Here is a 26246-nt window from a genome sequence, read left to right as displayed (position 1 = left end):
CTCCAGCCCTCATGTGATCTATGAGTCATTTAATGGGAACCAGAAAGTGAAACTTCAGCTTATGTCTGAATTTGCAAAAGAAGCTTGAACAGCCACCAGTAGGGGAATAGAAACTTATGAGTCACTAAAATGCTTTTTTCAGCCTGGCTTCGTGCCATGCATTACATTGTGTTGTGGAGAATGTGGCAACAGCTCCTAATAGCTCCCAACGTTTACTTTGTTCAAATCCAGAGGCATCTACGATAAGGAGAATATTTCAGGCTAGTATAGGCTGACCTGGTTATCATGCATAGGCTAGAGAAGGGTCATTTCCCCCTCCTGCCTCTGCTGATGCATCTTTGCACAATTTTGCACCATGCTTTAGGCTCCTGTTTTATTGTTAAAAAATAATGATGTTATGTCATCTACATAACACTTGCACGTCTTATCACTCCTGCCTGCAATCCTTCATCCCGTGTCTTCACATCGCAAGGTCTTTGTTGTTGTACCAGGCCTGTGTTTCTCCTCACTATGTCATTGTGTAAGAGTACTAAATACCTCATCCCACCTAGAACAACTGTTTGTTGCTGCTCTCTACATAAAACTGCAGTTGTACTGTGCAAAGATAAATGAAAGTAAAACATATTAGATACGGACAGTCAATTCAAGAATCATAGAATCATTAAGGTTGGAAAAGACCTCTAAGATCACTGAGTCCAACCGTGTCGTGGTTTAACCTCAGTCGGCAACTGAGCACCACGCAGCCGCTCGCTCACTCCCCCCCGGTGGGATGGGGGAGAGAATCAGAAGGGTAAAAGTGAGAATGCTCGTGGGTTGAGATAAAGACAGTTTAATAGGTAAAGCAAAAGCCACGCATGCAAGCAAAGCAAAACAAGGAATTCATTCACTCCTTCCCATGGGCAGGCAGGTGTTCAGCCATCCCCAGGAAAGCAGGGCTCCATCACCCATAACGGTTACTTTGGAAGACAAACGCCATCACTCCGAACGTCCCCCCCCTTACTTCTTCTTCACCCAGCTTTATATACTGAGCATGACCAACCCAACACCACCATGCCCACATAGAATAAGAAATTGCTGTCAACAGTTGTGCCAAGCAAAACATAGCTGCAGGCAGGTCAGGACAAGCTCAAACAGAGCAGGCCTGCCAAGCTTTGTAAGCTCTGGCTTGCAAATTTCATCTTCTGTGGTAAGAACAGTGCGCATCCCCACCCTCACAAGTGTGTAGGAAGCATCTACGTAGGGCGGAGCGAACCTCTGGATCTGGAGGTAAGCTGCACTCATCCTCCAGGTTTGGCCAGGTCGTGGCTCTGTCCGGCCTGCTCCAGCGACCCTCAGGCTGCCCGAGGGGAAGCCGGGGCAGCCTGCAAGCCGCTGGGGAAGCGCGCGCTCGGGGAAGGTTCCCGGCGGTGTGGGGAGTTTCAGCCCGCATGGAGTGAATTCCCGGTAGGTAGTAACTCTTCAGGACAAAGCTGTCCTTTGCCTTTCCCTTCTTTCAAAACCGAAACAAAACAAACAGTCTTACATATGAGAGCTTCTGGTTTCTACAGGAAGTTGGAGAGCCTTAGTAACACACACACACCTCTTGTGTCTCATTTAAGTGATTTTTTTTTTGTCTGTGTGTGTGTTTTGTTTTTTTTTTTTGTTGGAGCTGGTGTTTCAGAGCTCAAGGTAAAGGTTAGTACAGCTACTACTCTGAGTAGCGTGCAACCTTCTAGCAATCAGGTATTTGATAAGTGGTGAAAAGAGGCAGTGAATCGGGAAGGAAAAAGGATTAGGGTATCTACACAGATTCATGTATTTTATGGAAAATAAAGGTTGCAGGTAGTTGTAGGAAAGTATATTTAAAAGGTTTCTGCAAAGCCAAAATCAAATGTGGACACTAACGATTTACTATGCTGCAAAGTACCTATGGGTTTCTTATCTCTGCTTCTGTCCTGGGTGTCCATTTTCCTTGGTACATTGCCCGGTACCTAGCTTGGTACATATGGGAAAATTTTGCTTCTGGAATGCAAAAATTTGTCCTAGTATCCATATTTTTACAAATTTAGTTGCATCTATGTGCTTTGGTTTGACACAAATGCCTATTGGACAAAATAAGCGCGGGGAAGTGCTTAAAATACAGTAAGTGAAACTAGGAGAACAGTTATGCAATGCTTTTCTGCAGCCATCTTTGTAACTTGCTTGGCACAGCACCGGAAAATTCAGAAATACTTCTACAGCCCTGCTGCTTTCACTTTGGGGAAAGCTGCAGCTGGGCTGACTGGTATCAGGGAGCATTGCATAGCAGCAAATGCAAGAGCTTCTTGGAAAACACTTGTGCAGAAATGGGCTGGAAACAACAACTGCATGCATATTTAATACAAAGACTTTGTTTACTTGAGTGTTCTGTACATATACAAGAATAGGGAATGGCTTCAAAAACATCTATACATGTTAGGGAGAAAACTCATACCTGTACATGTCCTTGGAGCTGAAATGGATACCTGCTGACTAAGAATTCTCCCCTGGTAGCATTAGCCCAGCCAAACAATTGCCTGAAATGCAGTTTTCAGAATTAAAATATTGTAAATGAACTATACCATAGTAAATGACAGGATCACTTTAAATAATACCTTTTTATGCTGGTTTCAATTTAGCCTAGTTTTGCATATAATTACTATGTTTGACAGCAGCAGTTGTGGCATTTTATAACTTGGGTTTCCTCCTAGGGGGGAAAAGTACCCTGTAATTAATTTGACAGAAAACCCAAGTGAATCACTGAGCAATATTTTTGCTACCTAAGTTCTTTAAAACCAAACGACCCTAAGAAATGGGATCCAGGAATGCAAAGGGTTGCACAGTGTCACTTGTATCGTGTGATGTGTCCATGTATCAAAGCAAGGGGATACTATGAAAGCTTCAATGATTTTTCAATTAAAATCTTAATGCTTTCTAAATAAACAGAAACATTTCTGTTCTTGACACACTTCCATTCTACCACTGTGTATTTTATATCAGGTTTCTGTATTACTCCAAAGATATTAGTATGGTTGCAGTAACATGTATATTTATATTACAGGATTGAATTTGGTCCAAGTTCTTGCAAGCCTGGTTCCACGTCCCCTGACCACAGACATGCTTCTCTGGGAAATGATAGATACACAATACAGCGCCAATTAGTTGCCCTAGTGCGTGAAGATAAAACAGGTTTGCAGCAAGCTGATGATAACCTTGCTGGAACTGTGGGCCAGTGTGTAACTTAAGCCTACTTGTACTAGATTTTATATATTTAGACTATGCTCAAAGGTGATGGATAGGTGATCTATTAGTGTAAGAGTAACAGTGATTGCTGACAACGCTTTATCGTCCTTACAAAGGCCCGGCTCTTCCCGAGGTGCGGGTGTTCATCCCCCGGGGGTGCTCCCGCTACGGGGAGAGGCCCTGGTGAGCGAGGCGTCACCCTCTCCCCGCTGCTGCTTTCTCCCTGGAGCCTGCGGCGGGCTCTGCGGCGGGATCAGGGCAGAAAATAAAATACGCCCTCGCAGGGCGGCACGATGAGGATTCTGGAGACTTCAGCTGAGGAGCAGATGCCGGAGACGAGGAGGGCTGGGAAGCAAAAATCATGGGCGCCGTTCTCGGGGCTGAAAGGTTTCCGAAATGGGGTCGGGGGGCGCGGGGGGGGATCTACACAGGTATTACTCGAGAAACGCTGAATCACGCCGGCTCAGGCAGCCCGAAGCCGCGCACCCCTGGCCCGCCGCCGGGCGACGGGAGCCGGCGGCAGGCAGAGGCAACAGCGGCCGGGGGCCGCCCGGCGGGGTGGACCGGGTAGCCCCTGCCGCCGCTGATAGGCCGCGCCGCATGGCCTGAGCGGCGCCGCCGGCCTAGCGCCCTCCTCCCGCCGCGCCGCGCTCATCCGCGCTGGGAGCGGTGGGCGGGGGTGCAGGCCGGACCCGGCGCGGCAGCAGCTCTCCGCGGAGGACGGGCCGAGCCCGGCGCCCAACACGGCGCGGCGGCAGCTCTCCGCGGAGGACGGGCCGTCCCGCCGCCGGGTGGCTCCGCCGGGCCGCAGTCACCCGAAGGGGGAGGCGCGAAGGGGTGCGGGACACACCCGGGAGCCCAGCCCGGCCGCGCTCGTTCAGCCGCTGGGGGCTGGACGACGCCTCCGGCCCGCCGCTGCCTCCCCGCCGCTGACAGGACGGCGGCCGCCCCCGTCCTCGCCCTGTCAGCCGGGCGGCCGCCCCCGCCCCTGTCACGCGGACCCGTGCCGGTCGCCGCGTCCGGCGGAGGCGGCACATAAGCTTCGGCAGGGCCCGCTCGCTGCCGCCCCAGCGCCGGGTTCTGCTTCGCCGCGGCCTCCCGCCTCCTTCCTGCGGGGCCAGGATGCGGGGCCTGGTGGTCGCCGCTTTTCTGCTGCAGAGCGTCGCGGGTTCGGGCGCGTTCGCTAGAGGGGGGAGAAATGTGGACCCCGAAACGAACATGAACATCGTGAGTGGCGCGGCGGGGCGCGGCGGTGAGGGAAAAGTGCCCGAGACTTGTCACCGGCTGTGGCCGCCGGGTTGTAACGGGGCGAGGAGAGGAGCGGGGGGGCGTCTGGGCGGCGTGCGGCCCCTCTCTGGCTCCACGGGCGCAAGCCTGCTGCCTCCCGCCCTCAGCAGCCGCGGTGAAAGCCCCGGGAGACTTCAGCCACTGGTCAGCGGTCAGCCTGCTGCTGCGTAAGCCTCAGCTTACGACCCCCTGCTTAGATGTCGTCTTTCTCTTCTCCTCCTTCCAGGTCCTTCTTGCTCCCCTGTTGGCTGTGGCTGATCTTTCTCTTACATATTTTCTGGTCCAGACCTGTGTTTTTTGCTAGAGTCAGGACACTCTCTTTCTTAACTGCTAGGAAAGCGCATGTTTATGAAGCATACTTGTGCTGCTGGCACAATGCTCCCGTGTTCTTACCCACAACTGCTTTTCTTCCCATCTGGCATTTACTCTCTTAACTTCATTCTCCTGCTGCTGCAATAGCCAACTCCAGAAAATGTTTGCTGTTAGTAACTGGTATTAGTTGCTCTTTCCTCTGCCCCATCTAAACTGTGCCATTTCCTCCTATGGGCGAGAAGATACTTCAAGCTAGAAATGCTTAAGGTCTATAAGAAAAGAAGTGCTTGAGTTGTCAGTATCATCTAAATATCATTTTGAGGACTGAAAATAGTCATTTAGTCTAAGGCTAATAGCATTTGAATGGAATTTAGCCTTAAAATCATTTTGGAATGTTAATGTCACTGTGGATGATTAAAGATATAGTTAAAAGAAATAGCATGTTTAATTAAATGCTCCTTCTCTTCCTTGCCCAGCAGCCTAAGAGTGGAACTCTGATCATGTCTTGCATTTCTTACAAAGGCACGGTTGGTGTCATAAAACCAATTAAATAGGAACTTCTCTATCCTAATGGAGTTGCATCAAATGAAAATAACGTAAATCCGGAGACATAAGAGATGGGAGATAAACCTATTAATGAAATCATAGTGTTAAACAAGTGTGGGTTTATTATTATTTTCTTGTTTGGCTTGTCAGCAAAGTCACTTACAAGCTCTGCAACAGACATAAGGTTTGAGGAGAAAGGTGAGTAGGAAATGGCACATGAAACTACGAGCTGAGGTGGCAATGTCAGCAGCTCGCACGTGTGAATAGTGTGACCTTAGTGTTTTAAAGCTGCTGTGTTTGTGGTTCATTTCAGCACATTGCCTAAACGTGATTGTGTCCTCTGTATAACAGAGAATTCAGTATAAAGTTCAGATACAAATCTGAAGTGTTTTAAAGAAGCCTTTCCCTTCAGGAGAGGTGAACTCTTCCCTCCTTCTCTTCTTCTGTATGTCGCTGTGGTGCCAGCGGCTATTTGCTGTCCTCACTTGTTTGTTACTGGAAGGTACTGCTTTCCTTGAGAGCAGACAGTTTCAATTTTTGTCTGCCAAATCCGCATCTCAGTGTTTTACCCTGTTATCATAATCTCCTTTCTCACTGTAAGCAGCGTGTGAGTAACTAATATGACAGTAGATGGGGACAGGCTAGGGAGTCCTCCCAAATTCCTAGGATAAGGTTTGTGCTCTGGCTAGTTTCTGACTCCGTGCTGGGATAAGTCTCGTAAGAAAACCTGTTTGCATCAAATAGGCGGGTGGTATGGCACATTCCTATCACATCCTTTAATTTCACATCGCTGCCTTTGGAAGGAACCCAGAGTACTTTGCCCATGTTAATGAACTGAGGAGGCTGGCAGTCTGACTCCAAGGTGGTTTCTTTTCTTTCTTCAGAGTCAAATTATTACCTTCAGGGGATACCCTAGTGAGGAGTATGAAGTGACAACAGAAGATGGGTATATTCTCTCCGTTAACAGAATTCCTTATGGAAGAAAAGGCCGTGAGAGGAGCAAAGGTAAGATTTATGTCTGCTTGGAAAAATGGGAAGTCATGAAAAAGCTCTCTTTGATTTAGAAAACTTTTGCTCCTGTAATAATCCAGAAAAAGATTAAAGACTATATGACCTATGCGGTTAGAACGTTTTATTGGTGAATGTTATGGCCAAAATAGATTAGGCACCTGTAGAGTGACTTGAGTAAAGGAAGGGAGAAGGAGTTAGAAAGCTATATTTTTCTGGCATTGCCTTTTTGTGACATTAATACAAGCCCTTCGTTGTTGTTTGATTTTTTTGAGGGGCTGAGAGGCCTGGGTTTTCTAGGAAGTGGAAAATAAGGGTTGAGATTTTTTTTTTTTTTTTTAAAGTAATAAAGTCTCTTGAAAAGAGGCTGATTGTAACACTGTTGGGTTATTTCAAGCCCCATTTTTAAAAATGCTTCTTTATAACAAATAAGTTTTTTAAAAATTCCTGACCATTTTCAGAAGTACGGGCAGTTCACATGCCTCTTTTGGTGAAATATAACTAAACTACACGAGTTCCCACTAGAATGTTCACAAAATAATTAGTGCCTGATTTCTGCATAAAATAAGAATTCGTTTGTTAATTTTAACCTCTCTGAAGCTCCCTTTGCAGTAAGGTACAAGCCAGACCAATACTGTATACTACTGGGCTGTCATATCTTACACAGCTGCTTAAATAGGTAAAACAATGTAGTAAGATAAAAGCCCTTCAGAACATCTTGAGTCCAATACATTTAAAAATATATTGCAAATTAGGATATGTAACAGGTAGTTGACAACAGTGAGCCCAGACGAGGTTATTTTATGGATGTGATTTGATGGGGGACTGGGAGGAGCATTGGCATGTGCCACCAGAGCACTGTTACAAGCTGTAAGAATTACTGGTATAAAGCTGGTATAAAACCGTGGAAGGGATGCAGGGGGTGGACAGGTGAGGAGGTGAGAGAGAGGAAGGATGGGGGGAATGTAAGCTGAAACTTAAAGGAGCAACATGGGCAAAGGTTTTTGCAAGGACTGAATGATGGAATGCTTTAAAAATGAGACAAATGTATGTGGAAGAGGAGAGATGTAGTCTTTGACTTACTATCCTTGTGCGCTGCATATGGAATTGACAGTGTATTTGAACAGCAATGGCTGAATTTGGTATCAGTCTTGTCGCCACCCCTTACAAAAGATCCTACAGACAATCCCATGCGTACAACAACGGCCTGTTTGCATAGAAACTGTACACATTGTAAGGACTGCCTCAGAACCCTTTGGACTGAAAAAACCTAGGATGAGAGGTAAAAACATGGAGCTCACAAAAGAAATCAGTGATTGTCCTATAGCCTTGGGTGTGAACAAGACCTGTGGAAAAACCCTCTCCTCTGCCAAAGGCCAAGCAACAGTCTTCCTGACCTTATCTGTTGGTTTTGTATGAGTTAGGATGTTTGCACTGTCCGCTGTCTCTCACAAGGTGGGTGTGTAAAGATCAGTGCATCTGGCAGGTGTCTTTGTACTTAAGAATTTCAGAGAAGCCCACAGGAAAAAGGCAGGCTGCCTTTGTACCTGTTGATTTTGTCGAATCCTTCATCGATGACATAAGCAAACAGAAGTTTCCTGACCTGTGGGAATTCTCCACATTCCCCTTGCCACACCCTCGACCCCAAGTTCATGTTTTGCAAAGTGCTTTAATTTTAAAAACAAGGATTACTGAGCACATGTGGGGAAGTATGATCTAGAAGAATGAAGATTTCAAAGTTCATGTTGATCTTAAGTTTTTATAGACTTGGTATCTTTTCTCAGAAAGATACCAATGCTGTGTTGCTGCTGACTTAGCATATATATGCCATAATTCTTCTTTTGCAATACCTGCATAATGTTAATAGGATCCCTTGGAATTATGTATCACGTGATGTTTTAGAACAAAACCTACAGTTCTTCACCTAAGGAAAAAAAAAGGGAAAATGTCCAGAGAACCTAAAAGCAAAACGTCAATGGTTTTTGGTTTTAGCATTAACTAAAAATCTAAACCAACTGCATAGCATGGGTAAGAAGGGCATGGAAATAAGTCTGTCTTCAACTTCTTGGGAGTGTAGTGAAGAGAACAAAATGTTCTATAGTGGAAAGGGTAGTTTAAGAACCTGCCTTTCTTTTCCCCCTTCGAGGTTTTTAGGATCAGAGATGATCCAAAATTATTATTGTCCAAGTCAGTTTGTCATATGATTGTGCAATTCATGTGCGTGACTGCTTGGTAAAGTGAAAAAGGAACTGGCAGAAATTGGAGGCTAATGGGAGAGCAGAATTAAAGCATTAAAGCAGTTAAACAGTTTTCCCCTTCCTATGTTATGAAACATGCAAGTAGCAGCTTGAGGAGAGCCTGTTCTTCAAAAAATCAGAAGTTAGTTGATCTGAGTTTAGTAAAAGGGAGGAAGGTATGAATGCTAAAAGGGAACGTTTCTGAAAACAAATTTAATGTTAGGCTTGAAAATCTTGCACGCTGTTCATAAGGCAGTGAAGTATTACTGCAGCGGAGTAAACAGTTGTGTTGAACTGTACTGTCTCCAGTACCAGTTTGGCACTGCTGGAGATTTGCTCTGGCTGCAGGGACAGTATGCCACAACATGTTTTTTTAACAAAATGGGAAAAGCAGGCACTGAAAAGGTTCCTCGTCACAGGTGTAAAGGTTGCCAGGAGGGAGGAATATTGCTAATTTGGATTTTGGAACTCACAGCAAACTTTTATGGACATGACCTGGAATGGAGTGTGTAGGTGACTGAAGCAGTTGTGATTTGGCTGTTTCTGCTGAAAGATCCAAGTCTAAATTATCAATGGAGGCAGTATTGCGTGAGTTAGTATTGTAGTAGAATGATGTGTCATTGGAGGAGGTAAATTCCTGAGTAATCTCTGGCATTGAGCTAAAGTTACCATGTTATCAGATTTCAGTTTATTAAAGCAGGAAAAAAAAAACCCCAAACACCTGTGCTACTGCGAGATCCAGAGACAGGTCTTTGGATTTTCTGAAAGTCATGTTCCTCCTAAAGGATTATATGTTAATTTATTTTCTTTGTGTAGAAGCAGGAACCTTCCATTTTTTTAATCTGTATTCCACATAAAGGTATCACTTCCCTTTTCAGCATGGGGAAGTCAGAAGAGAGGCTTCCTAAATTCCACCTGGGTCTTGACTGTGGTTCTTTTAACTACTTAAGTCAAGGGGAGAAAGTCCTTTGAAACATAGATTCCCTTGCTGGCTACTCGACTGCTTTTCAGGTTCTGCCAGAGCTTTGGTAATGGAAGGGATTTGCATGGAGATATCATCAGTACCAGTTGCAGAGATTTCCGCAGCTCAGCACCCTAGTTTGGCATTGTCTCAACTAGAAAACAAAGATCTCAGTAGCACATATATGCAAATGCCTTCCCCAGGTTTAGGGGCAGGGCAAGGGTCATAAGTAGTTTAGCTGTCTCTGTGTTTGGGCCACTTTGCTGAGTATTGGTGAGCTTGAAGCAGTTGTAAGGGCTGCCTGTATTTTTCCTGTAGTTCCTGCTTTTCTCATGTTTGCTTACTGCACATTTGCTGTCTGTTTTGAACTTCAAGGAGTCTTTTGCTGTAGGTAGGAAACTAACAAGTTGCTAGTTTAAAATTCTTAATGATAAAAAGTAGCTTTTTGTGAAAACATGTGATTTCATGGTACTATGCATATTACACAAATTGCTAACCTTAGTAGATTAAGTCACGTAGATTAAATATTCAAAGTGCAAATCTAAAGCAGACTTTCAATAACTCACTTGAATAATTCTTAGGCATTCAGTTCCAGAGGAACAGGAAGCTACGATAAATGCTTTGTTTTTCAGGTCCAAGGCCTGCTGTGTTTCTGCAGCATGGTTTGCTTGCAGATGCCAGCAATTGGATCACAAACTTGGATTACAACAGCTTCGGCTTTATGCTGGCAGATGCTGGCTATGATGTATGGCTGGGAAACAGCAGAGGGAACACCTGGTCCAGGAAACATACACACTTCACAGTGAAGCAAGAAGAATTCTGGGTTTTCAGGTATCCTTGTCTTGCTAGAGAAACTAGAGAAACTACACACGCTGTTTGCAAGCAGGCTTCTCTTCCTCTCTTTGCCCATCATCTCAGTTAAGTCACATTGTGAATATACAAGATATTTTTTTGCCGGTTACGTGTGCTGTCACACATATAGGGGCAGTACAAGGGAGTTGTATGATCAGTATAGTGTCCTGAGACAGCCTTCATACGTCGTGGTCAGTAGAACGTTAATTGCTTTCACCGGTGCTCGATGTGAAGACTCAATCACCAAAGTGTTCTGCTTCATCCACAGGGAGCTTTTCTTTATGTCCAGACAACTGATCTGCGGTGCAGTAAAGCTCTGTGCAGCTGTTCCACACTGATAACTTTACTTACACAACTGACTTTTTATCTTTGCTTTGTAGCTTTGATGAAATGGCTAAGTATGACATTCCAGCCTCAGTGGACTTTATTTTGAAGAAGACTGGCCAGGAACAAGTATTTTACATTGGGCATTCACAGGGCACCACAATGGGTATGTGAAGAGATGCATTTGTTAGAATATATTGTGTTTTAAATTATATCAAGTTCCACAAATGTGGTTTAATGATGAAAAAATAGGGCTTTGGAAATTTGCTGCTTCTGTTTTTTAGCTGCTTCCTGGAATATTAGTCAACATTAAAAAGAAAAGACTTAACCTTTCTGTGTTCACTTAAAGTGGGAAGCTGTTGAAATGATAAATTGAAGTCACAGGTAGCCACCAGTACAGTTTCTATTAAAATAAATTGATGAGCTGTACATAATGAAATTAGAATAATCAGACATGTAGAATAAAGATTCCCATTTCCAGAATATTTTGCTGTATGTAAGGCCTGGCTCAGGTGCTTTTAGACCTGCAGATAGAAAGAGCTAGAAGAGTGTTGGGTTAGTTAGCATGAACTTGTTTTTCAGAAGAAAACAAACCCTTCTGGTTTGCCTCATTTAATTTGTGTTCCACGGTTACTAAATTAATTTAAAATATCTAAACTGATCCTAGAGACAACAATTGAACTATTAATCTAAAAATACTTGTGCGCACTCAACATATCTTAGATTTTATAGAATCACTGCCAGGTAAAATTCTCATCTAACTTGTGTCAGTGAGGTTTGCTAATTATTCTCATATTATTTACAGCTTTCGTTGCTTTTTCAACTTTGCCACAGCTGGCTAAGAAAATCAAAATGTTCTTTGCCTTGGCACCAGTAGCTACAGTCAAGTTTGCCACTAGCCCCCTGGTAAAATTGGGAGTGTTTCCCGACCTGCTACTCAAGGTTTGTATTAGAGTGTAAATGTTTTAAGCCAAATGAAGTGTCCCCCTTCCTAGTTGAAAACAGCATAGCAAAGTATGTTAATAGCTGTGATTAGATTAACATGTTTGACAAGAATACTGGGCCATTTTTTCCATAATAATCATAGAATCATAGAATCATTGAGGTTGGAAAAGACCTCTAATGGAGAGAAGCAGTAGCTTCTCTGGCTTTACTGCTGTCTAATGAGACAATTTGCATCAGTTTAAAGTAGTATTTTACAATTACAACTTAATAGATGGAATAAAATTATGTTTTTCCATTTACATGTTTTTAGAATTTACGCTACAGTAATCACATGATTAATTAAATAGTTGGTCTGTTTTAGAAGAGTCATATGATAGCTTTATACAGAATACTTTTGAATTGTCATGAACTTTAACAGATTTGTTTCACAATTAACCATTTAGTATTAGAAGAGGATCCTTCAGAGGGTGATTAAGAGCAGCAGCTTTATTTAGATGCTGTGAATCATCCTCTGGAGGAGTTTACCTTTCCCCATTAACATCAAAGGGAACGTAGGCAGATTGGCAGGCTGCACTAAGTGCCTGAAGTCAGACATTGTGAACACCCTGCTATGTGTCATTTTTAACCATCACTTTTCTTTCCACCACCCATGGAGAGTCCCATACAGCACTGTTTGTTCTGTGAGATAAACCCTCCTCTGACATACCTTGTACACATTTAATGAATGTCTGTTTGCATTATTAGTTCCCTGCTCCAAAGGCAGATACATAAAAGTGATACTAACTATTGTGGTCTCCTGTTCCTCGTGTAATGAACTTTGTCTAATGAGGATAGTAGCTGATCAGTGCCCTGTGCAGATGTTCGTGTTGTGCTGAGGAACTTGATTCTCATGGTGACTTGCAAAAAAACTGGAGCGCAGAAGTACATGACAGCCACAAATCTGTGGGTCAGGCATATCTTTAAAGAGCTGTGTCACTTTTTAAGGAAGTGCTCAGTGGGTCATTTTCAAATCCTTGGATGTTTTAAAAATACTCATCAAGAGGAAGTGGCCACCACAGCTTATGGAACTTGTTTTTCTTACGTGGTTTGAAGAGAAGTTGGAAGTACAAAGCCATTTAACATTAGCAGATGCAGCTTAAAATATTTTAGCTTTAAACAATTCTGATGACAAGAAGCTGTGTAGTACTCCTGTAAAATACTGAATTTAAAACTGATTTGAATTTGAGGTTAGGTTTGGAATTCTTTAATAATGGTCCCAGTTCCCACGTACTTTTTGTGGGGGTAATGGACTGCATCATTTGTAGCAGAAGCACTAACAGTGACCTGCCCATTGGACTGCAAACAAGGTTGATAAGGAGATAAATCATTTTCATATGACACGCCTGTCACCAGTGCAAATGGAAATAATTACCTCAAGAATGTTGTAGTATAAAAACTAAACCCAGGTCATTCTATGCAATTACGTGTTTGTCCTGTGTGTTTGTTATTTTGTAGGACATGTTTGGAAAGAAACAATTCCTCCCTCAGAATTCGTTGCTGAAGTGGCTTGCTACCCACGTTTGCACCCACAGAATACTTGATGACCTTTGCGGCAACATATTCTTTCTTCTGTGTGGTTTTAATGAAAGAAACTTGAATATGGTACGTTTTAGTGACTTTTAATAGCTGAGTTACTGTGAACTCTAACACTGTATTGACTGTGTGTCACCATACTGATTGTCCTTTACATGTAATTAGAAAAAAACTAATGCCTTCTTCATCATACTGAGTTTGGATGAATATCTTTCCTTGGTATAGATGTAGTTGTGCAGCTTGGATGGATAGAATTAACCTTTTAAAATGTTACTGGAAAGGTAAAATACATTATTTCAGATCTGTTGGGGAAGCGGGCAAGAGAAGTGAATTAATATGATGATGCAAGTATTTAATTCCTTTTGCAAAGAAGTGAGGAATAAAGATACAGTTTTCAACCATTTTCAAGAGAACTGTTGAAGTTTTCTGGTCTCTCAGTGGATGTGTGCAATTATTTTCTCTGGGACCAATTTCTGACCCTGCTGATGGCTTCATCTGTGGTTCTAGTTCCAAAGGACTTGTTCATAGGACTTGTTTTGTTATCTAAAAGCTAGTTGAATGCAACTGGCGTGAGAATGCCTTTTTTCATAATGCTTCTTAAAGTGTTTCTAGCTCCTTGAAATCAGTAGAAGCTGGTATCAGTTTACCCACAGGCAGATGAAGGCTGAAGATTTTTTTATTGGAGTGAGATAGAATTAGCATTATTTTTTTTCTGTGTGCAAAAATGTACATTTTTTTGTATTTTATATCAAGGTGAAAGTGCAGTTTTTTGATGTTTTCTTGCCCAGCACATACAGTTTTCATGGTTTTAATGGTGGATAATATTTTTTTTTTCTGCCAGGATTTAAGTTTCCCCTGGATATTTTGTACTTCTAAACTCAAAGTGTATGAAGTTCGGAATCACTTTGGACTGACAGCTACTAGTTTAGATGTAGAGTAACACAAGGTTTCTCCGGAGGCCGATCTAAATGTTAGCTAATGTGTTCCCAATTCTTACAATACTAGCACCTTTTAAAAGATATTCTGAATACATAAAAAAATGCTTAAGGGATATCATCATCAGGTTTAAAGTTCAGCTTTAAAGTTCTGCAGTTAATTGTAAGTAATCCCCAAAATACTTGAACCTTTTACCTCATCTGTATATATGGCTCCAGTTAATTTTTGTTTATAACAGTTTTAAGAGGAATGGAAAATTTTCTGTTAGTTGTTCAAGAAGCAATAATGGTTGCACTGTTGCACTGTGAGGAGTAAACAATATTAATTATCTTGTTGCAGAGCCGAGTGGATGTGTATTCAACACACTGCCCTGCAGGGACATCTGTACAAAACATGATCCACTGGAGCCAGGTAGAGTTTCCAGAATCTAAAATGTCCGTGACTCTAGCTTGTTTGTAGAATATTGATGTCTCTGATATTTAAATGGAATAAATGCCAAAATATATATGTAGCATAGCCCAAGTGAAATTCTGGAACTGCCAATTGTCAGAACAGCAACTGTTCACTGCAGCTGCTTTGATGATACTGACTTATGGTGGCTCACCAGTCTCCCCTATTTCTTTGAAGATAGGCTAACTGTAAGTACTTCAGGCCAACAAACAATACAATGGAATAACTTAACTCGGAGATACTGTAAGAAGTATTTGCTCCCCTTTCAGCAAATCCTGTTTTGATTACAAGTTATATTCTTAGCCAGTGAAAAGCAGTAGTCTTTCTGTTCTGTTCTTTTCTGTTTGGCTTCACTTTCTGTTTTATTAGCGTACTTTGAATTTCACCTCGGTGCACAATTTCATGCCTGTGATGCTATGGTGCCTGAAGCTTGCTCAGCAGGCTGACAAATACGAGAAGGCATTTGCCATGGAAGCAGCCATCAGTGCTACTTGTGATCTTGTAACTGGACTTGGTCATCTGTTCAGAAGCAATGTGTTCTGCTGTACATGCTGTTCAAGTGTTGGCTCAGAAAGAAATTTGTGAAGGCTTTTTTTTTTTTTTTCTTCCCCTCAGATCCCTGTTATATAGACTTCTGTTTCTGAAAAATAATAGGTGGTAAATCATACAGAGTAGACTTTCTAAGAAAGCTCTGTGCTGTGTTCATATATATTTAGACAGCAAGGTAAATATTTCAGAAGTAAACATGGAGCTGCCACATCCTGGCTTTGGATACACAAAACTGGTTTCCTTAATCTTTCCTACTGTTGCTATGAAAGAGTGTGAAATCTTAAGGGACAAAGTCTAATGGTATTGAATGTTAATGTTTCCCACTCCTGTGACGCTGGGCAAAGCAGTGACACTTGTCCTTGTGAATACTTGGCATTTCACTGTTTCTTGTGTCAGTTGCCTTTGCCAATTCTCCAGATGACCTATACTTTTTTATTCCTGCAATAGAAGTGTTGCAGTTCTTTGTATGTGTGAATATTTGTTTATTTCTAGGCTGTGAAGACTGGGGAACTCAAAGCTTATGACTGGGGAAGCAAGGCTGCAAATATGGCTCACTACAACCAGGTAGACATCTTTTATGGATATGTTACAATTCTTGAGCGTTACAAGAAAAGTCCTTGGGCACTTCTCCGGGTGCTGTGTTTATGCTGCATGCTGAAAAGCCACTAGTGTTGCCCAGTAACCAACTGGAGATCTGCCTTTTCCAAAAAAAAAAAAAGATAGGACTATAGAGCTCTGAGGTAGTCCTAGGTCAGTATGGAGCCCACGCTTGGATATGAAGTTGTGATGGCACGCTGTTTCTTGAGGGGGTCCTGCCTGCCTAGATCATGAGATCCCACTGCACTTCTCACACTAATGCATAGACTGTCAATTCATGTGTGGTGCTTATCTTCAGCCTGTTTAATCTCCGTGCATGTTTGTTTCTAAATTGCTGTGTGCGATGCTAAAAATATTTTGCCCCTTGTCCCTTTAGTGACTGGGAAAGATCGCAGTATCATACTTTCAGAGTAACAGTCACTTTTAGTATTTGCTAGGGTTTAGAAATAACTTGAATGGGATGCATTCTCTGAGACTTCTGCTACCCTGCTGTCTTGTTAACTCTTCAAACCACATCTTTACTGCTATGCTTGCTATAATATTGCAGGACTCTTGGAGTTAAATTTTCTGTTGAGTCAGGACTCCATCTCCGTCTCTAGCTGCCCAAAAGAGGAAGAGAAAATGAGAATCTGACACACTCTTCTTGCATTTGCTAGTATGTTACACTGCAGTGTGTATCACACTGAAGACTTGTTCTTTCTAATGCTTTTCACTTTCCCCCTCCTCAGTCTACTCCCCCTTTCTACAAAATAAAAGAGATGACTGTACCAACCGCGGTGTGGACTGGTGGACAGGACTGGCTGGCAGACCCAAAGGATGTTGCTATGCTGCTCACTCAGATCACAAACTTGGTTTACCGCAAAAACATTCCAGAATGGGAACATTTGGATTTCATCTGGGGCCTTGATGCACCTTACCGCATGTATAATGAAATAATTAACATGATTAGCAAATATCTCTAAGCCGGCAATGGTATTTCAGAGTATTAGTTCACCAGGAATTCGTCTTTTTGGAACATACGCTTTTCTGGCAATAATGCTACGTTGTTTATTTATGATGCATTTTTAAAATGCCAGCAATGACTACTGAATTGGATTCATATTTGGTTTGTTTTCCTCAGTATTATTTCTCTCTCCTGCAGAAATCCTCATTGTATCCTGCTGATTTTGCACGCAGTGGCATGGTACTCAAAAAACAGGAGTGTGACTTTGCACAAAAGGAGTATGTCACGTGCATATAAATTTAGTGACATGTCTGAAAGACAAGTTAGTCCATTCAGCACCTCAGGTGCTTGACAATTAAAACAGTAAGTATTTCACTGTGCATGAAACACTGCCATTTCTCAGTACGTTGCCATTTCTGAGTACCTTTCAGTAGTACTCCTAGTACTGCAGTGACCCATTTGGTGCTGGTACTTTAACAAGCACTTAGTGACTTTTTGCTGCATTATTATTTTAGCCATCACATACAAGCTAGCTACGTCAGATGACTTTCTTTTTCAATATTGCCCAGAAGAACTGTCATGAAGCCAGAGAAGATCACTACTGTCAGTTGAAATCTCCTATTTTGGGACTGATTCATTGCTGCATTTTTCTTGATTTAATGTCCTGGTATGTTTCACGTACCAGCTATGGATAAGGATCGTTATTTGCCCTTGCAGATTCCTGGAATAAGAGAAGCGGTTAAAGAAATACCACTTTCAGTTAGCTTTGTCAATAGGTTATGGCTTTCAAGGAGAATGATGTAACATACTCGTGTTTTGTTTTCTTTGCACTGACCACTAAAAAACAAGCTCCCCCAGGTATACTACTGGCGAGGGAAGAGCCAAAGCATTAATTCTATAGCTTGAGTGACTTAATTTGCATGGACTTTTCCCTTTAATCATCTGCTGCTTTGAAGATCTGTTTACTTCTTAGCTGCTTATGTGGTGCTCGCCACCATTGTGTTCAGGAACCGTACAACACCCTGGTGAAGCCTGGCAGTATTAACGGCAGTTTCCATTTGTCTCGGTTTCCACTTCAAACTGGGGCTAAGCCCCCATTTAATGGGGGGAGAGGATTCACATCTGCTTCAGGGGTCTGGCTTTGGAGCTGTAATTGTCTGTAGTATGGGTGCCTCGCTCTTTCCATCGACTATACAGAGGACTTTGGCTCCTCTGAATTGCACAAAAGTTCCATGCCAAATGTAGAGGTATGAACAATCTCCAGAGTCAGTTGCCTCAGTCCAGATGGTAGTTTCTGTGCCATGGTTGGATTCAACCCAGATTTCTGTCAGTAATCCCAACAGGATAAAAAGCCTTTTCTACGTGGCATAGAAAATAGTGCATTTTAAACTGCGGCAAACTTTCTTTGTAAAAAATAATTGCAAAAAGATGCATAAGCCATAAATTAGGGTTTGTTTTTTGGTTTTTTGGGTTTTTTTTATTCCTAATTCAGACTCAGGGAATCCTCAGGCTTTGTTTAACTAAAAGGTGGTTCATGATATTTCAGTTGCGGTTCCTAGCAGGACCTCTAAGTTTGCTTTATATTTGTAGCAGCCATATTTGCTTCACCTTGCTGTGCTGAAAGGAAGTTTCTGTAGGAATCCAAAGTGGCTAACTTAGCAGTTGTGAGGGTATGTGATACAGCAAGAGCCATGTGCATCATGTTCATTAAACTTGAGATATTTCAATAAACGTGAGACCTGCTTGGAGTTCGGAGCGATGTGTTGTGTTTCACTTCTTGTTGTTTCATGAATGCATGTGAATCTTTGGGACAGAATCCAGAAAACCGAGTCTGTTATTCACAACTATTCATCCATAGAACAACTACAATAAAAAAGTAAAATAGCCAAGCAAGCTTCCATTTTACTTTTGTCCTGAAAGAGGCTTTTCCTAAGCCTAAAAGGCCATTCATGTTGTTTTGGGGGACTTCTCTGAGACTTTTAAGTAAGGTACCAATTGTAAATAACTGCTCACACGACAGAGTCGTTTTCTAAGCCTCCAGGTGAGGCTCCTTTCAAACAACTGACATGGCTGAAAGCTTCTTGTATCACATTCTTAAACCTTGGGTAATTGGATTGCTTAATGGGCTGTCTGGTAATTTCATAAATAGCGTTTAACCACATAGTAAAGCAGGGAACTAATCTTTGCTGTGGTACATTTGACCCAGCTTTTGACCTTTGTCATCTTCAATAATAAATATGATCAGGCTGTACCTTTCTGTATGTTCTGAATACAGTAGATGTGCCGTCAAGATAGCAGGGCATATTAAATCCTATGTCCTGCCAGCTTTGTCAGCTGATGAACCCCCTGCGTGCCTGGAAATAAAGCCAGAATAGCGGAAGCTTTACACAAAAGCCATTATGGAGCTTCTCTGCTTCGCTGGAGCAGGGATGGCTATGGGAATTGTGAGCTGCTGTGTTCTCCCTGGCTTGCTAAAGTTACAAGCACTGCGTGACACAAACTTGGAGAGGTGTCAGTGGAAAGAAATGTGCAAAATAAAGACACCCTGAACATAGAGGCGAAGAGCGAGAAGCTTGGTCTAAGAAGAATAAGCAGTGATGAATGGTACATTTTTCAAAGCAGATCTTACGTACTTGGTGCCTGTTCTATAGACATCTTTGTGTTATAGGTGTATATATATGAAGTTGAAGGTTGGCTGAACGTCAGCTTTGGATAATATAAAAGTGTACTAGCGTAAGAGAAGGCATCGGACACCTTCTGCTGACTTAGTCTCAGCATTTAGTGACGTGATCGAACTATGCTAGAAAGCCAGAAGAAAGTAGCCCCCGTTCAGCTGATGGACTGCCAGACTCACAGACCTGCGTGCATCTGAAGTGCATGCACGATCCAGGGCTTTGACTTAGAGAGGTACAACACAATTGGGCATACGAGGGCTTACGCAGACATAAAGGCATGTGTTTTTGTCCACATGTTGTGCTTGGAACTTGAAAAGGATTTGTTTATAGTCATCTGCAAGTATATTCACACTGTTCATTTCATGCAGAAGGCCTAAGGATGGTAGGGTGCGTGTATGTTAGTGGTGTGTACTGGATGATGTACTAGCTCAATGCAGACCATTTTTACACTATTTAGTGATTCTGTAGCTAGTGATTACACTGGCAAAAATTTACACATCAACTTGAACAACATAGAAGTGCCTCAGCATAGGAAGTGGTGGTAAAACAGAGCTCCTACTCCCTTGGGCCCTGTAAGAGAAACAGTTTTGTCAGCTTGGGGACAAAATAAACCAGTTTTCTATAAATTACTCTTTATGGTGAATGTGCCATACAAAAAAAAGGAAACATGAATACTTTAATATAATGAAAAGTTACAAACGGCTTTAATCTGTAAGAGACGAGAGAGAAACCTTGGTGGCTGAATAGGTTTTCTGATACATAATAAAACGTGGCTCTTGGTGGAAGATTTTCCTAGAATTAAAGCATTTATAATGTCTTCTCCCTTTCTTTGATGTCTTATCAAATACAAACTCGTGCTGCAGCATTGCCCCTGATGAGCATGCTAATAATGGCCTCTCTCCTCCAGTAGCCTATTTTCAAATAACTTCATATGAACAAAATCATTGAAATCATCAATGAAATAAATTACGAAGGTTGGATGGACCTGTAACATGATTGCTTAAGTCCTACTTTCTGAGGATACTGAGCTGAAAAGTGTCTGTACTGCATTCTGACTCCTCCAGGAATGATGAACGTGTGTAGCTGTAGAGGACGCAAATCAATTTCTCACTACTGAGTTACGAATTCTGAATGAAAGAATTTTAGGATCTTTTCCTGATGTTATTTTGAAAACTGATCCTGATAAGGTAAAGCTTGAGAATTAACAATTTACTTCACTGGCAGCTTTCCATCCGCAGCCATTGTTAGGAATTCATTAAAAAGACCTTTGGTTAAGCTTTCTTTCTGGGCTGGCTGGAGAGGTTTTCAGTGGAGCTTGGTTGGGGAGGTGGAGTGTTGATATGAAAATATTTTGATTAAGAAAATGTGTTAGTTCTGTTAAGTATTTTGTGTTTAGGCTAAAGTTTTTCATCAAAACTGAAGAGGAATGTGTGTTCTTCATCCTCAAGTACTCAGCATACCCACAGGCTCAGGGCTCAAGCCGCTTACCTGGGATGCGAGGAGTAGAGGCTCATGTCCCTTCTTTGGATTCAGATCCTGGACTTGAATCTCAGTATACCTAAAGATAAGGAGACTATAGGTTGAAAAGATGTAAATACGCAAAGCTCCGTCTTTCCCTCCCAACCCGTTACACCTGTAAGGCCTGTGACAGATCTATGCCCCCCAACTTTTTGTCCTGCTGCAAAGCAGCCTATGTGTTGTTACCCCTGAAAATTTTAACAAAGTCTCAGGGATATTTCCTGGTAACTGTAACGCTATCGGAAAGCAGACATTTACTTCGAAAGCAGTTCTCACAGCGAAGTCTGAGGCAGGCTGTCTTGCAGCCGGGCTGTGGGGAGCCGAGCTGTTGGCAGTGGGTTTCTGCGCTGGGGGGTGCTGTTGCATGCGGAGAGGCCGCTGCAGCCCGGCACGGGGGGGGGGGGGGGTAAGGCGCTTGCTTAGACCCGCAGCCTCGCAGAGCTGCCATGAGTACTGCTGAACAGTGTGTCTCCTTGCACTCAGGCTCCTGGAGTACGGTGAGTTAGGACGTGAGGAGCTCAGATTTATTGTATTTTTCCAGCGTGGTAACAACTTCTTTTAAAACGAGAGAAGGGACTGCCTCTGCCTTCCTTTGCTCTGGTTGCTCTCCTGCTTCCCTGCTACTGTCCTCAACAAGTTATCATCAACCCTCTTCCCCAGCAGCCTTTTTCTGGTAGCAGGCTCAGCATGCGCTGGGATGTTGCCTTACCTCTGGTACAACAATAATCCTACCATACAGAGGGGGAGAAGAGGAGGAGGGAAAAAGAAATTTTGCCTCTGCTGCTGTGACGTTAGTTTCAGTATGTTGATCCTGGTTTTCCCTCCTGCTAACTTTTCCTCATTTTCCTACTCACTTAGTGTTTTGCTGTTTACCTTATAGCTTGTACCTAACAGTGCAGCCTGGGGTAGGTGCTTGCGTCTTGTGCTCATGTGGAATCTATTTAAGACCCTTTGCGGGGCCTCATTCCAAACTATGTGCCCTTCAACCTAAACTCTGTAGCAGGAGTCTTGATTTTTTGAGAGACCCATTTAGAGTCTTGTAACACATGGGAAAGTTTGGCAGCATTGTAAGTTGAGCGAAAAAAGCTGGGGTTGTACTGCTGATTTAAGTACAGAAAGGATTTGTGTGTACTTTGTCTTTTCTTCACGTTGTACCTTGCGCTGACAAAGAAACCGAAGTTAGCGGAGCGGGAATACGTGCTAAGTGCTTTTTGGTGGCCAAGCCAAACAGCTCGAACTCAGTTTCTGGAGAGTGAGGGTTTGCCCTCTCTGATGCGTGAGGATCCATTTTTCTGAGCGTACCCTCTTGCTGAGCCTGCCTCAGCACCCAGCCGGGGCCAGCCTTGCCAGCGGAGCCCCTCCTCCGGAGCGCCAGCAGATGGGGTGCGGAGCGCAGACGGCCGCGCTGCCGGCGTGCGGAGCCCGGCTCGGGGCTGCGCCAGGCTCCCAGGTAAGCTCTGCTCGCCTTAGCGCCTTGCTTGGGCTTTATGTTGCAGGATTTGCTAGTAATAAGACTGCAGAATTCCGTTATTTTTCCTTAAGGGACTTAAGAATATTTTTCTATGACCTAATCTGCAGGCAAAATGCCTGTTCCTTAAATTTTAGCTTACAGGCAGCAGTGGTTCTAAAACTTCTTGAGATTTCACATGGCTATTAGGGATTAGTCGGAGGAGAGTCTTTAGGGCAGCTGAGCAATTTCTGTCAGTCTCCCTTTAGGCAGGTTTGGAATACATTATAGAATAAATTTAGTCCCTGCATAATTCTAATAAAATAGAGCATCACGTATCCCATCTGGGAGGCTTAATTTCTGATTGTAACTGCATAAATCAACGGAAAGCATCTCTCACAAGAATATTTTCAGACCCAGATGGTGATTTGAGTTGCAAATGCATTTTTCATGTCCTTATTGTGAAATGGAGGTCAGGATAAAATACAATCAGAAGATTGAAATGAAGCTCTTGGATATAGATTCTCATCCATTACATTAGTGTCTCTCCCTGGGTTTTAGTTTCACTACATTCAACAGCCTGAATTAATTGAGTTCAACAGAACAGTCTCACAACAGCAGAGAATCTGAATCTATTTCTAAAATGTATGTGCGACGGGTAGAGTCTTTGAAGGCCGTACCATACCTGTCTCCAACAAAGAACTCCTGATTGCCTGAATAATAGCACAGATAATGTTACTGTTTCAGTAAACTCCTCGAAGTCTAAGGAGAGAGCAAAATCTGCACTTCCTTAAGAGCAGAATCTCTTGAAGAGAAGACAGTTGAGGCTGAAAGCAAACTTAAGTATTAGAAGTCCATGCATAGTTCAGAAAAGGTCACTGCTAGTTAATCATTCTTAATTATTGAGAAGAAAGGAAATACCATTTCCCCCCATCAGATTTCTTTTCTGAATAGCAAAGAACTAAAATTGTCTGAACAAGCTAATAAAGTCATCCAGGAAGTTGAGCTCATTTCCAATATTAGAAAAATGCTGTACCTACGAAAGAGGTGAGTTCATAGGAAGCTGATGGCAAGCTCTGTTTCCCTAAATGTTCAAAGCTTCGTTTGTCTTTTTCTAAAAGCACAAAAGAAGTGATGTCTTAATGGTTAAATCAAAACCTCCATCATTTACCCCTAAAATACTTTTAGCGAATTAGGAATGTTGGGAGTCAAGCCTGCTAGCTTCTGTCTGCTGTGTGCTTGCCTATGGTCAAAGGAAGATCTTCTAAAGGGCGTAGGTCTAACCAGTGGATCTTTTAATTGCGTAAGTTAGTTTGATACTTGGGTAAAGGATGATTTCCATATCACATTGCTCAAAGAGCTGTTGAGATGTGGAGTGAATATTGTAATAATGCAATAATACTTGTCACTAAGTATCTGTTTGGAAGCATAATGAGATTTTTACCTTGTATTCTTCCCAGCAACTGGGGGATATTTTGTTCTCCAAAAGTTGTTGGCTCAATTTTGCATCTAGTCAAGTCAGGTGGATTTTGCCATGTCAGGTAGATACAGGAGCATAAAGGAGAACATGACCTCAAAAGTAGATGGAGATAAGTCACAGCCACCACATCCAGACTGGAAGCATAGTGTAGGTCTCCCTAAGGTTTTGACTTAGCCTGTTGTATACTAAGATATAAGGGATCACTAAGAAAATGTGTGTTTGCACACATCCGTTACCCACCAAACATCCACAGGTCAGACCTGGGGTTTAGGTACACGTACATCTTTGGTAGCAGTCACATAAAAAAATCAATGGTAGGTTGCATTTCCTTACCTATAATGGCAAAAGGATAACGAAGGATGACACAATTTAAAATTAGTAGGAGACAGCAGTTTTTCAAGTGTGTGCACTAAGTGGAGTGGAAAATGTTCCTACCCTCTTTCTCTGAATTCCAGGGTGAGAGTTCTGCATTTCTGCATATTTTTCCTATCATGCAAGTCTCTTGTAGAGCTCCTGTGATTACCCTGGCCAGCTAATTCTGTTCTGAGATTGTAAAACATTATACCGCTTCTTTATAACAGGAAAGGGAACTTCCTCTTTAAAGCTACATATTACTAAGTACGGAGGATTTCTGATGGGCGGAGTTTTCCCTTGAGCAGGCTAGATAAAGGCTTGCAGGATTTACAGACCTCTCAGACTGCCATCAGCATGAACCGCAGCCTGCCAGACAGAGCGCTGCTCAGCTACGTGATGGATGGACAGCGGGACAGGTTGTGCCTTCAGTCTCTTTGGGACTTTGTCACAGCAAAGGAGCCATTGATCAAGTCACCGTTTTTTCCAGTGCTGTTTTCTTTTTCAGCATACATGGCTTTCTGTCTTCCATATATTGCACTGGACTTTTTAAGCACTAGACTACCAAACTTGAGAAAATACAAAATCCAGCCGCAGAACTATCCAACTCTTGGAATGATGGTGCCTTGCATTATTCAAAGTGCGTATCACCACGTTGTTTTGATCTTCCCGGTGACATTTCTCCACTGGTACTGGAGACCGATGAATCTACCAGTGGTAGCTCCGGAGCTGCCTGAGGTCCTGCTGGAAGTAGGAGTTTGCCTGCTTCTGTTTGATTTTGAGTACTTCCTGTGGCATTTGCTTCATCACAAGGTGCCTTGGCTCTACAAGACCTTCCACAAGGTGCATCACAAGCACGTGTCAACGTTTGCTCTTACTACACAGTATTCCAGTGTATGGGAGTTGCTCTCACTGGGATTTTTCGCTGCTATCAACCCAGTGCTCCTCGAATGCCATCCTTTGACAGAAATGATTTTCTTCCTTGCAAACATTTGGTTGTCAGTGGAGGACCATTCAGGATACGACCTTCCGTGGTCAACTCACCGACTCGTGCCGTTTGGTTTGTACGGAGGAGCACCGCATCATGATCTCCATCATCTGAAATTCAAATCAAACTATGCTCCTTACTTCACCCACTGGGACAAACTCTTCGGGACGTTCACAGAGTCGCATTCTAATTAAGGATATTTACCTGTGGATGAACTCTTATTTTTTTATAGACTAAACTGGGACATTAATTTTTCAAAGACATACAGAAGATGATTGTATATTTGAAGCTTCCTATAAAAGCAATAGCTATTTATAACAAATCCTCTTAATATATGTGTATTTGTATGTGTACTTGGAACTGCCTATATTAAATGACTGCAAATGAGAGGGTAAATATCTGTTGCTTAAATTTGTTTGAGTCAAAGGTGTAAGGGAAGCATTAAGAGACATTCTCTCTTCTTTCCTTCTTTCCAGCTTTCATAAAGCATGTATTGTATTACTGTATGATGTTTTATACATACGCCAGAACAATTATCTTACTGTTGTAGGATGATTTATGATGTAAACAGAAAAGGTACACATCATGGATTTTGTGGAGTTTAATCTGCCAGATCATATTATTGGACAATGATGTTGTAAACTATTGCTGCCGAACAAAGCTAGTTGCCTAACAGTGCAATAATTTTGATATTTATATTTTAAACCTTGATCCAACTGCCTGTTTTTAATAGAAAATAAATATGGTCATTCTTTTAAAATTATATTGTGTTTCATTTTAGTCATTCCTCTGTTCATATTAGGAACAGCTATGATTCCTCTTGCATAGGTGTCGTTTATTTGAGTTTCAGACTTTTCCTATTAAAATATTGTCATGTTATTTCAAAAGTGAACTGTTTACTTTTTCTCCAGAAACACGTGTTATTTTAAAATAGTTTTCAATTTTGTAAAAACAGAATATTGAAGAATGCAGTTTAAAAAGCCATGGTGAAATTTTATTATTACATTTGTGAGAAGCTTGAATAATTT

At 42.3% G+C, this 26246-nt stretch overlaps 2 protein-coding genes across 2 annotated transcripts; both read left to right on the top strand.

The window, feature by feature from the left end:
- Positions 1 to 4150: 4150 nt before the first annotated feature.
- Positions 4151 to 16979, top strand: LOC143160686 (putative lysosomal acid lipase/cholesteryl ester hydrolase). The gene is made up of 9 exons (XM_076338725.1): positions 4151 to 4467; positions 6270 to 6390; positions 10224 to 10422; positions 10824 to 10933; positions 11573 to 11709; positions 13207 to 13353; positions 14560 to 14631; positions 15712 to 15783; positions 16545 to 16979. Exons 1-9 carry the CDS (start codon positions 4363 to 4365, stop codon positions 16776 to 16778), a joined length of 1197 nt encoding a protein of 398 aa, XP_076194840.1. The 5' UTR covers positions 4151 to 4362; the 3' UTR covers positions 16779 to 16979.
- A 7497-nt stretch (positions 16980 to 24476) lies between these two features.
- Positions 24477 to 25981, top strand: CH25H (cholesterol 25-hydroxylase). The gene has a single exon (XM_076338086.1). It carries the CDS (start codon positions 24588 to 24590, stop codon positions 25410 to 25412), a length of 825 nt encoding a protein of 274 aa, XP_076194201.1. The 5' UTR covers positions 24477 to 24587; the 3' UTR covers positions 25413 to 25981.
- Positions 25982 to 26246: the final 265 nt, after the last annotated feature.

Source organism: Aptenodytes patagonicus, chromosome 5 (assembly GCF_965638725.1).
Source record: "Aptenodytes patagonicus chromosome 5, bAptPat1.pri.cur, whole genome shotgun sequence".
NCBI classification, from domain to species: domain Eukaryota; kingdom Metazoa; phylum Chordata; class Aves; order Sphenisciformes; family Spheniscidae; genus Aptenodytes; species Aptenodytes patagonicus.
The sequence above is the reverse complement of the archived record's forward strand: the minus strand, read 5'-3'. Positions and strand labels throughout refer to the sequence as shown.